The sequence below is a fragment of the Myiozetetes cayanensis genome, unplaced genomic scaffold (assembly GCF_022539395.1).
Source record: "Myiozetetes cayanensis isolate MyiCay16 unplaced genomic scaffold, myiCay2020 scf32, whole genome shotgun sequence".
Classification (NCBI taxonomy): Eukaryota; Metazoa; Chordata; class Aves; order Passeriformes; family Tyrannidae; genus Myiozetetes; species Myiozetetes cayanensis.
The window spans coordinates 3048608-3061043 of NW_026087544.1; the positions used below are offsets into that span (position 1 = coordinate 3048608).

The 12436-nt window shown below is 51.4% G+C and overlaps 1 protein-coding gene across 1 annotated transcript; it reads left to right on the top strand.

Moving 5' to 3' along the window:
• Positions 1 to 10489: 10489 nt before the first annotated feature.
• On the top strand, positions 10490 to 11485 carry G0S2 (G0/G1 switch 2). Its single transcript, XM_050326732.1, has 2 exons — positions 10490 to 10615; positions 10849 to 11485. The coding sequence occupies exon 2, from the start codon at positions 10902 to 10904 to the stop codon at positions 11214 to 11216; it is 315 nt and encodes a 104-aa protein (XP_050182689.1). The 5' UTR covers positions 10490 to 10615; positions 10849 to 10901; the 3' UTR covers positions 11217 to 11485.
• The last annotated feature ends 951 nt before the right edge of the window (positions 11486 to 12436 follow it).

Here is a 12436-nt window from a genome sequence, read left to right on the forward strand (position 1 = left end):
CCACAGCCGCTGGCACCACGATCAGCAGCGACCAGGGATCAGTGCCGATGCCGGGTGGGAATGCACGGCTAGAAGGGATGCTCCGAGGGGTGTGCACACACACACACATCCCCCACACAGCCCCCAGCCACCCCGTCCCAGGCACACTGCACTTTCTGTTCCTCAGCCCCACCTTTTGCCTGCGTTTCCAGAATCAACTCCAGATCAAAACTCGTCACGCGACAGCCCAAAGGTCCCATCTCATGAAATGAAGAAACCCATAAAAATCAACCGAGAGTATCTCCCACGGAGCCCAGGGAAGGAAGAGCTGCCAGCACACCCCCAAGAGCCGGAAACCTCACCTGCCCTCCTCCCTGTGGGAGCAGGAGCGCTGTCCCTGTCCCCGCAGTGTCCCCGCAGTGTCCCCTGTTCACAGGGAGCGCTCCCTCCCCCTGCACCGCTCGGCAACCACAGGAACCCTCTGAGCTCCGGCTCCCTCCTCCCTGGCTTTTAACAGGCAGCTGCCTCACCTGGGAGAGAAGGTGCCCGTGGGTGCAGTGATGATAAAGGCAGTGATTCAGGGATCCCCAGACATCCCCACCCTGTTACCGCATAACTCACGGCAGCCCCGAGACGGGCACAGCGCACGCAGAAATCACTCCTGGGGAGGGTGAGGGCACCCTGGACCAGCTGCTCTGCGGGCAGGCAGCAAGTGAGAGCCCATCTGTAATTCACCTCAGCTCCCCTGGAGCCGGCGTGGACCAAATCAGCTTGAAAACAGCTCCCTCAAGAGCTGCTGCCATCGGGTGATTCCCTGGGACGTTCACCCGCCCTCTCCGACAGGTTTATTGTGTTTCGCTTCACAGTGACAAGGCAGTGCCACTATCAGCACCTCAGCTTGATCCTTTAAAGCCCAATTCGGGATGTCCACGTGAGTTATAATCACACTGTGTGTCCACATGTCAGACTTCCAGCCCAAAGGCGACCTGGGCTGTACAGGCAGAGTCCCCCCTCCTGCCTGCGGCACCAGAATTCCTCAAGACACAAAATCACCCAAGATAAGCTCCGGAGTTATCTAATAAACACAATCCTGCGAACTCACCGGCTGTGAAAAGAGTCAGAGAGTCACATTTTTTAAGAACCATGGTTCTTGTTTGAGTTCCAGCCCCATGCCCAGCTGATGAGGAGCCCTTCTCCCCTGCTTCACACCTAATTCAGAGTTCTCTTTCACTCCCCACCTTTCAGTGGTCACTGACGCTTTACAAGAGTATATATGGAAACAGTTTCATAACTTTATTTTTTTACTGTGGCAGCAAAGTAACAAACCTTTAAGTAATATGCCTAAACTAAAAAGTGTCCCCCCCTCAATCCATTGCTCCCCTGCACCACTTACACACCACATTTCACCTAAACTGCGGGTTTTCATCCTCAAACAGACTTTCATAGAGTCTTTCGCACTGTTTTTACTGAAATGTCCCCAAAATCACGTCCTCTCCCATACTGGTGAGGGGCTCAGCAGGCCACTCCAGATCCCTCCTCCAGTTCCTCTGCTGTTCGTGCCACCTACCTCCCCATCCCCACGCTGAGCGACACAGGCACGTGCAAGCTGAGGGCTGGAAGCTCAGAGAAAGGGGATAGAGCTGGGGGGAGGAGAAAAAAAAAATACCGTCCCTCAGGCTATAAGAGTGTGAAAGCCGGGCACGGCTTCCTCCTGGCTGAGGTGTGCCCAGCCTGGGCGTGCCCGCCCCTCCCCAGCTCCTGCTCAGCAATGCGGTAACGCCACATTCCTCCTCCTGCAGCCTCCTCCCCAGCTCAGCTGGCGGCAAAAAAAAAGGAAGCGAGGAGGAACGTTGGAATGTTTTAAAGCGGAACGGAGAGGGGAGAGGGGCCACGAGCTGCCCGCACAGGTGTGTCAAACCCCGCAGTGGAGCCTCGCGTGGTAAAAGTGCTGCCACCCGATCCCAGACTCCGTGAGAAATCCCATCAAACCTCCTCCCCCGGTAGAGTGACTCTCCGAGAAGGCAAAGGAGAGGAAGGCCTGACCAGTCTGAGTTTCTACAAGGCTGCTGGTGATGCTGGATGTGGCCAAACATCCCCTGCAGGTTACCCATTCTGCCTGGTTTAAAGCCATGCCCTAAAGCACTGGCAGTCAACCAGGAGGCTGAAGTCTTGGAAAGGCTGTAAATGCCATCTATTGATCCCTCCTGACCCCATTATTATGCTCTGAGAAAGTGATGCTCCACTTGATATTAGTGTAAAGCTCAGGATGTTGCAATTCTGTGACATCAACAAGGGTAGGATTGGAAAACACTACCTGGGCCACAAGCTATTTGACTAAACTATCCAAAATACCTTGATCTGTCCTTTCCTCCTTCCCCCAGGCTTACCAAAGCAAGGTTAAACCTGGAATTTCAGGCCCTACAAGTCAGAACAAGAACAAAAGCAATTATGGCTTGGGTACTGCAGATCAATAAAAGCAGGAAAGTTAAAAATCAGCTGTGCACAGGTTGGTGCTCAGGGGAAGCATGGCTGGGGCAGGGGGGCCCTGACAGCCCTGTGTCCCTGATGGGAGATTGAGGCTGGAATGCTGCTCCAGGCTGTTCCTGTCCACATTACCATGGACAGTGTTGTCCTGAGTACCAGGGAGTGAATGCCCATCAAGATAGTGGAGCTGGCTGGATACACAGGAGACAATGGTAAAAATACACCACAAAAAATAAAATATAAGCATTGGAACAGTCTGGGATGAGTGGGAGGGACAAGAGAGATGCTCACAGGACTCCCAGTGCTTCCTCAGTTCAGCCTGTGCTAACCTGCGACGAGCCATGTCAGAGCCCACAAACCTCCCAGGGCTGGGCCAGACATTCCCTGGAAAACAAATAATGTCAGCTCCTGCAGGAAATCATGCTCTGAGTCATGGGACATACCCTGCCCAGACATGGTGTTAGGGGCCACTGCTCTGCTGGAAGCACCTTCTCCAAGACAAGATCAGCAGCAGCTCCCGCTCCCCACCTCAGTCCCGCAGCTGCTGCCTCCTCCTGCTCTGCAGTGTTCACGTGAGGGGGATAATCCCAGCTCCTGCTCTGTGGTGTGCACATGTGTGACCTGCCAAGCAGGTTCTCTATCCCATCCCAGCTCGTCAGAGGCAGAAAAGCTCCACCTCAGATCATCCTGTACCTGTGCAATGGGCATCACCAGAGCTTAGTGCCAGCAGTGGTCTGGCAGGGACACTCTTCAGAGGACACACTGGCAGCAACCAAGGTTTTAAGTTTCAAGTGGAAAGAAATCACAGCATCTGGCAGAAAAATGCATCACAGCCAGCTATTTAAAAGCTAATCTCCCTCTAAAAACGTGTGAGGGTGCAGAACAGCCCTGCCAGCTGGGGACACGTGTGTCACCCGGTGTCACAAGGTCACACTCTGCCATAATACCAGACTAATACCTGCCCAGCCTCTGCTTTTAGAATTAGAGTCTTCAGCTGGCCAGGCAGCCTGAGCAGAGAGATTCCCCACACTCTTTCCAGGCATCAGGGATGGAGCAGGGGGAGCTGTGGGGGAGGAAGGAACTGGGGGTTCCCCATCCCCTGCAGCTCCCCGGGTGTTGCACCCGGGGTGACCTCAGTACCAAACACCCAGGTGGTGGCAGCCAAGGTGGAAAAGGATGTGACTCCTGCATGAGTAGCTTTGTTTTCCTTCCTCCCATCTGACATTACTTTCTGTTCAGTTAAAGGCACATGACTACTTTAGTCCCTTGGGAGCTTCTCCAAGGAAACCATCCGAGATCAGCAGCTTTTGATTCATTGTCAGGTGTGATACCAGTTAGTCAGCACTGACCAGTCTGGAATGGTCATATTTGATTGGTTTTTAACTTCTCTCTCTCTGGAGTTCAGATGAACACAAAAGAAGCTGAAAATCAGAGGCAGAGCACTGCATAAAGAACACTTAATCCCCTGAAATGCAAAACCTCCATTGAGGAAAAAGGATGGATTGAGGATGGATTTATAGCTCAAGCATAAAAAAACTGAACAGTACTTAATGCTGCTGTTACATTTTTCATTAAAGGATTAAGAAATGCCTGAAACACAATTCCTGAAAGAACATTCAAATGGAAAAAAAATCAGGCAGAAGGATGATTTGTTTGGTGATGCTGAGCAGCAGGTTGGCACAGGGCAGGGCAGACTCCAAACTCCCAGTCCCCTCCAGTCCCTGATTTCCCAGAGCTGGGATAAAACCTGATGTCATTAGACCAGGTACAACCTGTCTGTGTCCTGTCAGGTGCCTGCAAACCTTCATGGGAGAAACCTGGAATGGGGTACAGGACCTGGAGCCAGAAGCACTGAAGTTGCATGGGAAGGGGGAAACTTGGGAAGGTTTTTCCAGGGGTAAGAAATGCTTATAACTTTTGTTGTAACTTTTTGACAACTCTCTCAATTGCAAGACTACTGATATCAGCAATAAAAAAGGTTTTTCTTTACCTAGTCTTTTTATTTCTCACCTTAATTAAAACCTGACCATGAAACAACCTCCTCACTCCAGCACAGATGATTTAAAACACTGACTTTACTAATTATCATGATTTCTTTTAAAAACATTTCAGGAATTTCTAATGAATTCCAGTTCAACCTGCTCTGAAAGCACATAAAACCTTGAACTCAAGCCCAACTGACCTACTTTAGGTTTAAATTCAAATAACCCTTGGGAGCTGGTTCCAAAGTGCTGCAGCCCTTTGACCCATCCTGCTGCTGCCTCCCTTTGCAGCCCTGGGGGCGGGCATGAGCTGTCCTGCCATGCAATCAGAATGTCCCGAGCTGGAAGGGACCCACAAGGATCATCAAGTCACTCCTGGTCCTGCACAGACACCCCAAAATCCTACCCTGTCCCTGAGAGCATTGTCCAAACATTCCTGACTCGTGCTGGGTCAGCACAGGATCCCCCATGGAGCTGGAGGGTCTGTGGCCCCCAGCCCAGCCCTCCCCAGGCACACAGTGACAGGGTGCAGAGCTGGCAGTGCCAGGGGCTGGGCTGCCTGCCTGCTTTCCACCAGGAGCTTGATAAAGTTATCCTTGCAGGGGGAGAACACCGTTATTTTTGTCACGTCCCTGTTTTCTAAACGGGAAAATATTCCATTAGGAAAGCATTCCAGCTCCCCTCTGGAGGATTTCGGAGCAAACAATGGAATGAAGGGGTCTCTGTGTCCCTGCTGCCAGCCCAAAGCACAGCACAGCCAGCACATCAACCTCAGGAAGTTTGAACTAATGGGTCATTTAGGAGCCTCTGTTAAGCCGTGGATCCTCCCTGACACCGCAGGGGTGACTGAAGTGAAGGACACGCTATTTTCTGCTCCTGGTTGCCAGCTCCTTCCTCCCCCACCAAGCTGCTGGAATTAAAACAAGGCACTCGCTGTGCACGGGGCTCCACTCGCTGGAATCCAAACAAGGCACTGGCTGTGCACAAGCTCTGACCTGCTCAGGTAAAACACAGTGCTCTGTCCCACCTTTGCTCCCCTCCCTGGTTGGTGCATCAGCCCCTCGTCCCAGACCACCCTGTGGAGCTCGGGCTCGTCACAGCCAAAGTCCAGCAGTGCCTGACCCTTGCCCACACGCAGACATGTGGAAGATGAGGCAACACACCTTTCCAGCTCAGCTGTGCTCCCACCAAGACCACTGAGATGCCACATTTTGGGAGGTGACGACAAGAGGCAAAGGTCAGCTCAGCGTTTTGTCTCCAGTTCCCCCCCCCACGACTCAGCAAAACCCCAGAGTCACACCCTGGGCTGGTGGGAAGGGACCTCAGGTGGCCATCAAGGCCAGGGTGTCACTTGGGGTGGACTAGGTCAGGGTGGGCCCCTAGACTCAGAATTCTTGCACAAAAGCACTGTGCTAATGGTGTTTGAATGTCTTCCTCCAAGGTAGATAATATTAGGTGAAGAAAAACAAAATTTGGATTCAGAATTTGGGTTGAGACAAGAGAACAGGGCCAGGCTGGCTGGAAGAGCACCTGGGGGCAAACCCACACGGCAGCATCAGGCACCAAGCACCAGAATCCCTGTGGCTGTTCCTCTGTGACATCTCCAGGGCAGCTTTCACTCTGTGCAGATGCCACAGCACAGCAGGTCCCCAGAGCTGAGCCACGTGGCCACATCCCACCCCACACCAACCTACCTTCCCTCTGTGCCCGTCACAGCCCATGGGGAGGCTCCTCTCTGCCAAGCAGGCACACAGTGTTTCACTACAGTGGGACCTAGCAGGGCAAAGAAACCAAAACTGTATTATTTTCTTCATTTTTAATAGGGACAGATCCTTATTTATGCTTGCTGGGCTTTGGGGTTTTCTCTTTCTTTTCACATCCCTCTTTCTCTCAAGTGTTTCAGGGTGGCAACGCCTACAGCACATTTGTGCCTGGGCACATCAGCCACCCTGCAGATCCCTTGGAGCTTCATATGGGGATGTTCTGGCAGCAGGAGCTGCTCCCTTTCCCTCCCAGCCCCTCTCCTGGCAGATCTCCTGCCCCCCGAGCCCACAGCACGCACCCGCGGCGTGCCCAGCGCCTGCCGTGCCCCTGCCCTGCCAGCTGCCCGTGGCCACAGTGCCAGCACAGAGCTGTGTGACAGACAAGGGACATGGTTGAAACAGGAGCTGAGCCACCTGAAACCTCTCCCAGAGCTGGGAATGCTCCCAGCTCCTCTCCTCCTGCACGTCCACCCACAGCCAGGGCAGAGCTGCCGGCGCTCCCGTCCCCCAAGAGCATCACCAAGGTTATCCCAGTGCAAAATGAGCCACACCAGGAAGGGAGTTGTTACATTTGGGCTGCTGCAGGCAGAGACACCCAGGTGACACAGCACAGCATCACCTGCACCCTCCAGAGCAATCCCAAAGCAGCTCTTCCCAGGCTCGGGGCTGTGGGTGAGCTCAGGGGTGCCAAGCCAGCAAGGGGAGCTGGGCTGTGGAGCATCATCTCCCCAGCCCTCACACATCTCGGCCTCCCCTGTCCAGCAACAGCTGGGTTAAGCCTCAGGTGCTTACCCTGCTTTGGAAATTCAGGCAGAGCCCTTCCTCCAGATGACGTCCAACTCGTGCAGTTCTCCCAGCCACAAAGCCTGGTTTAAGTTGCGATTAAACCCGACAACCTCCTTGTGCAGACTCTCCTAAATAAGATTGGGAACAGCTAAAATTAGTCTAATTTAGTTTAGTCATTAATCCTTTTATCCACACTTAATCCAATTTAAGTGTCCGCACAGTGAGCTCGCACAGACCTCGTCGCTGAAATTTAAAACAAAATTGAATTAAATATTGTTTAATTAAATTAACACTATCTGAGTGCTGCTGTAAGAGGTGTTTGCCACAGATGATTATCAGCTGCTTGGTTAATGCTCAAAGTTATCCTGAGCTCTGTGCTCTCCCCACAGCTCAGTACTTTGGGATTGCATGGACATCTCCACTGGCATTTAATGAATAAAAACACCCTTCCTAGCCCTCAGGTTGGGAAAGAGACTTTCAAACACAAGGTTCAGGAGGCAAATAGAACCCTGCCTGAAAAAAAATAATTAAAAAAAGCAAACAAAAACCCTTTTTTAGGTGAAATGTCACGATTCCAACACTTCACGCTGACCTTTGTTTCTGGGACTGGGACAACCCAGACACCGGAGTTGAGCAGTGTCGGGACAGCTCCCACCTCTCATCTCTTGGAGCTGGGAGGAGACAGCACACCTTACCCCCCAAAAAAAAGAACAGTAACCTTGAACTTTCCCTGTCTAATTGCTGTCTCCTCCAGCTATCTTCTCTGCAATGGTCATTTTCCTAAGCGTTACAGAAGAGAACAAAACCACAGCCCAAACGCAGGAATCAGCTGCAAACTTGGTTGCCAAGTTGGCAGAGGAGATAAGGACCTTTTATTTCAAGAAAAAAAAAAAAACAACCCAGACGCTGAGGAGGGAAAGACAAGTCTTTAGCAACTTTTACAGCCAGTCTTGCAATGCAATTTCCTAAGCACATTCAAAACTCGTAAAAAAGAAAAAAAAAAAAAAAAAAGCCCAAATTTTCACCAGCAGCGTTTCCTCAGAGCTCTCTGCTCGCTGTGGGGGTGGGGGGAAGCCTCCAGCCTCCCTCGGACGTGCGGGATGTGAGGAGCTGGGGCTGACTCACTGCTGCACACACATACCCATGGCACAGCTCAGCAAGGAAGGAAGGGAAAGGGAAAAACCCACCAAACTGAAGGACTGTGTCCCTTTTTGAGGCAGGTCAGCACTGCCCACACCCCCACGGGGCAGGGAATCAAGGGTTGTGTGGACATCAAAGCCTTGGGAAGTGGCGAGGAAGGCAGCTTGATCCTCACCTAGTTGGGAACTGTGATCCCAACACAGGCCAGACATTAAGCTGGTTTTAATTGTAGAATCAGAGAACAGTTCAGGCTGGCAGGAACCCTAAAGTTCACCAAATCCAACCCTTACGAGCCACTTGGGTTGTTTTAGGGCAGAATTGGGGCAATATCACCCCGTGAGGCAGCTTTTCAGAAAGGAAGGTGTTCAAATCCTCAGGCAAAAGGCATCTGACTAAATAACACTCCTTCCAGCAATTCCTGTGTCCCTCAGAGCTCTGTTCAGCCACTTTCTCAGACTCAAGAGACAAACCAGTGCTCAGCCTCAGCACCAGTGATGCTGCAGGGGCAGGAAGGGGAAACACGGCACCAGCCACTCACATCACGAGTTATTCACGTCACAGACAGGTTTCCTCTGTGTGGGCTGAGATAAAACCCAGCTCAGAGTTATCAAACCCACGTTCCCTGTGCCACAGGCCCTCTTTTCCATTCCCTGGTTTGAGGACAAGCCCCCTTTGGCTCCAGCTTGCTTTGGGGGCTGCCTGCCCACCCCTTTGAGCTGCACCTCACCAGGGTTTGCAAACACCCCCCAGGAGATGCAGCCTCCTTTAGAGCATCCTTGGAAGGCTCCCTCTGAGCTTTCCCTCTTTTCACATGCACCAACTTCTCCCTAAAATTGCTGCTATCCCATCAGCTCATATTTTAATTTCTATATGCTGTCCTGGCAGAGCAATTCCCATCACCTCAGCCAGAAATCTGTCCAGTGTCCCACCATCTGCTCTGTGAAATCAGAAGCTGTAAATCCCAACAACTTCTTGTGGCTTTAGCAACTCCCTAAGGTCAGCAGCTGCTGAGATGTGTATGGAATATATATGATTGTCCAGCCAGAGCAGTACCTGAGCAGGGATGCAGCCTGCAGTGGGAGCAGATGATGATGGTGGTGATGCAATGTGCTGGGAGGGATTGATGCAACACTCCTGGCTGCAGTCCAGGGAAGCAGTGTGACAGCACGGCCTCCTGCTTCTCCCCAAAATGGAAACAGCCCCGTTCTTCAGCTGAATCACAAGGAGTGACACAACAGAGTGTTACAGAGTTCCAGCACCAAGTGTAGGAAAAGTGAAAAAGAGGGTTTTAACGGGTTGATGTAACTTTTACTAACTCAGGAGATTCCAATTGTTGCTATTTCTAAGAAATAAGGTGCTGTCACACACTGCAGCCATCACCTGCTAATGGCTGTCTTTGCCAGCAACCACCTGTAGAAACCTTTAATAAACTCCTTTGCTGTCCTTCCATATGGCATTTTTTAATCCTTTTCACCCCAAGAATAAAGAGTGAGGCAGAGACATCCATTTTGCTGAACTGACTGCACAGACCCAAGCCCCAGATCCAAACACTGCCATATTTTAGGATCTCAGGACACAGACCCTCTCTCACTCACTCCCAGGCACCAGCTCAATAAAGCTTCTATTATCATATTAAATATTTCTTGCAGAAGCAGCTACGGAGCTGGACAGCAAGTGAGACAACAGAAACAGATACCTGGTGCTGGAATTAGACTTTGGGATGATTATATTTTTTGGAGGGGGGAGGAGGGATATCAACAAGTTTTATGAAAGAGAAAAAGGAGGAATAGAAGGAGAAATAGAGGGAGATAGAGAGGGAGAAGGTAAAAAGAAGGTAAAATAGAAGGAGAAGGTAGCAAGAAGAAAACATAGAAGAAGGTAAAAAGAAAATAAACAGGAGAAGGGTAAAAAGAAGAAGAAATACAAGGTAAAAAGAAAAAATAGAGGAGAAGGTAAGAAGAAGGAAAAATAGAAGGAGAAGGTAGCAAGAAGAAAAAATAGAAGATAAAAAGAAGAATAAAAGGAGAAGGTAAACCAAAGAAAGTATAGAAGGTAAAAAGAAAACATAGGAGAAGGTAAAAAGAAGGAAAAGATAGAAGAAATTGAAAAGAGAAAGGAGGAAAAAATAAATCCAAATAAATAAAAACAAATAAACAAACGAGGCAAAATAAGAACCAGGAGAAGAAAAAAAAAAAAAAAGAAGAGGTTGGGTGGGTTTTTTTTCCCCCCCGTCTGGCCGGATTAAGGGCAGGCTCTGCCAAGCGGCGGCGGGGGGGGTGGCCCGTGCTCGGGGCACGATGCCCGCCCCGCCCGGCCCCGCCCGCCCCACGGGCGATATAAGGCGGCGGCGGGTGCGGGCACAGCAGCTGCCGAGCGGAGCGGCCCCCGCAGCCCAGAACAGCCCGGCCCCGCAGCCAAAAACCACCGCAGCGCTCACCACCCTCACCGCAGCCGGCCCTGCAGCAGCGCCGCCGCCTCCGGGTAAGGGGGAGCGAGGGGATGCCACGGGGAATGGGATGCGGGTGGGATGCGGTGATCCGCCTGGATCCCAACCCCCGGTCAGGGTCTGCTCGATGCGTTTCCCTGCAGCGAACCTTCAGCAAAAATCCAAAATCCTCCACTAAAATCAGCGCGGAGCTCGGGCTGCCCGGAGGGGAGGGCTCTGACACTGCAGCAGCTGGATTTAACTAACGCCCTTCTCTCTTCTCTTGCAGAACTGACATCTAAATCTGCTGCTGCTGCAAAAAAAACCCCAAAACCACAAAAAATGGAAACCATGCATGAGCTGATCCCCTTCGCCAAAGAAATGCTCAGCCAGAAGCCCAACAGGAAGATGGTCAAGCTGTACATGCTGGGCAGCGTGCTGGCCTTCTTTGGGGTGGTCATCGGGCTGGTGGAGACCGTCTGCAGCCCCTTCAGCTCCCAGGGCAGGCTAGAGGACGAGGAGGAGGAGAAGAAGAAGAAACCTGCCCCGACACGAGAGCAAAGGCTCCCCCAGAAACAGGAGGATTTGATCCTGGAAAAGAGCACGAAGCCGGGGGCGGTGCAGAGGGCCCTGGTGACCAGACAGCACGCGTCGTAGAGCCCCGCCGAGGAGCTGCCTGCTGAGCAACCGAGCACAGAGACTCTGCTGCCCCGTCCTCCCTGGTGGTGGTTCCAGCACGAAGAGAGAAGGCTTGGCCGAAGGAGACTCGAGGAGAAGAGAAGGGTTTTATTTGCTGCTGTGCAGCAGTGGGAAAAAATACCTTTTGTTGGTATAAACCTGTGCCAAGATGCACAGCATGGTTTCTTATTTTTATTACGGATGCGTTTTACACCATTTTGCAAGATCAATAAATATTTTATATGGCACCCAGTGCTCTCTTGCTGCGTTTATTTTTCTCTTTTACTGGTTTTACTCACTTCTGGCTCCTTTCAGGAGGTAGCTGGGGGTACTCTCTGGTACCCAGAGAGTAGTGAAGGGGCTGTACTCTCTCTATAAAGCCCCCCAGTGAGGCTGCTCTGGGGCCAAGAGGGTCAGTGTGTCTGTACTCCTGGCAGCTGCTCCCTTCCAAAATGGGCCAGCTGGGGAGGAGGTGGCATTTGTGTCACATGGGTGACAAACATGCCCCAAGCTGGAGGTGGGGTTGAACTTTAGGGGGTTATTTGGGTTCATTGGCACAGTTTCATGTCTCTGTCATGGCCATGGGTTACAGAACTGTTTAAAAATCAACCATGGACCCTCTGTCCTTGCCTTGACAATTCTCCACCTGGCTACAGCTGCTGCACAGCAAAAAACTTTAAAAATCTCTTCTACCATTGCTGAGATCCTTCACAAACCCACCACAGACATGTAACTGTGCAGAGTAATATCGGATTCCAGTATTACAGGGGTGTCAGAGGTGGAAAAATTGAAGCATGGAGGTGGCACAGGCAGTCTGGAGGGTGTGGAAATAGAGTTACAAGCTTCAGGCTGTACCCAGGGGCACTGCCAGAATCATTAGAGGACTTTCACCCATTTAAAAAAATCTTTCTGGGCTCAGCAAGAATCTGTTGCATTCAGGACTATGTCATGTTAGTCAAATAAAGCCCCCAGACAGACACAGCTGACTGATCCCGACCACACTTGGGAAGGGAAGGAGGGGAAACAATCCCTGCCAGTCACAGCCAGGGCAGAAAATCCCTCTTGGTCTGCTCAAAGAGACACCAGCAGGGCAGAGGTAGGAGCCAGGCTACACACCTTGCACAGGGACTGGGAGACCTGCCAGGAATGTGCCATTCTCTGGCAAAAAGCCAAACAATTGATCCAAACAGCAGATCCCA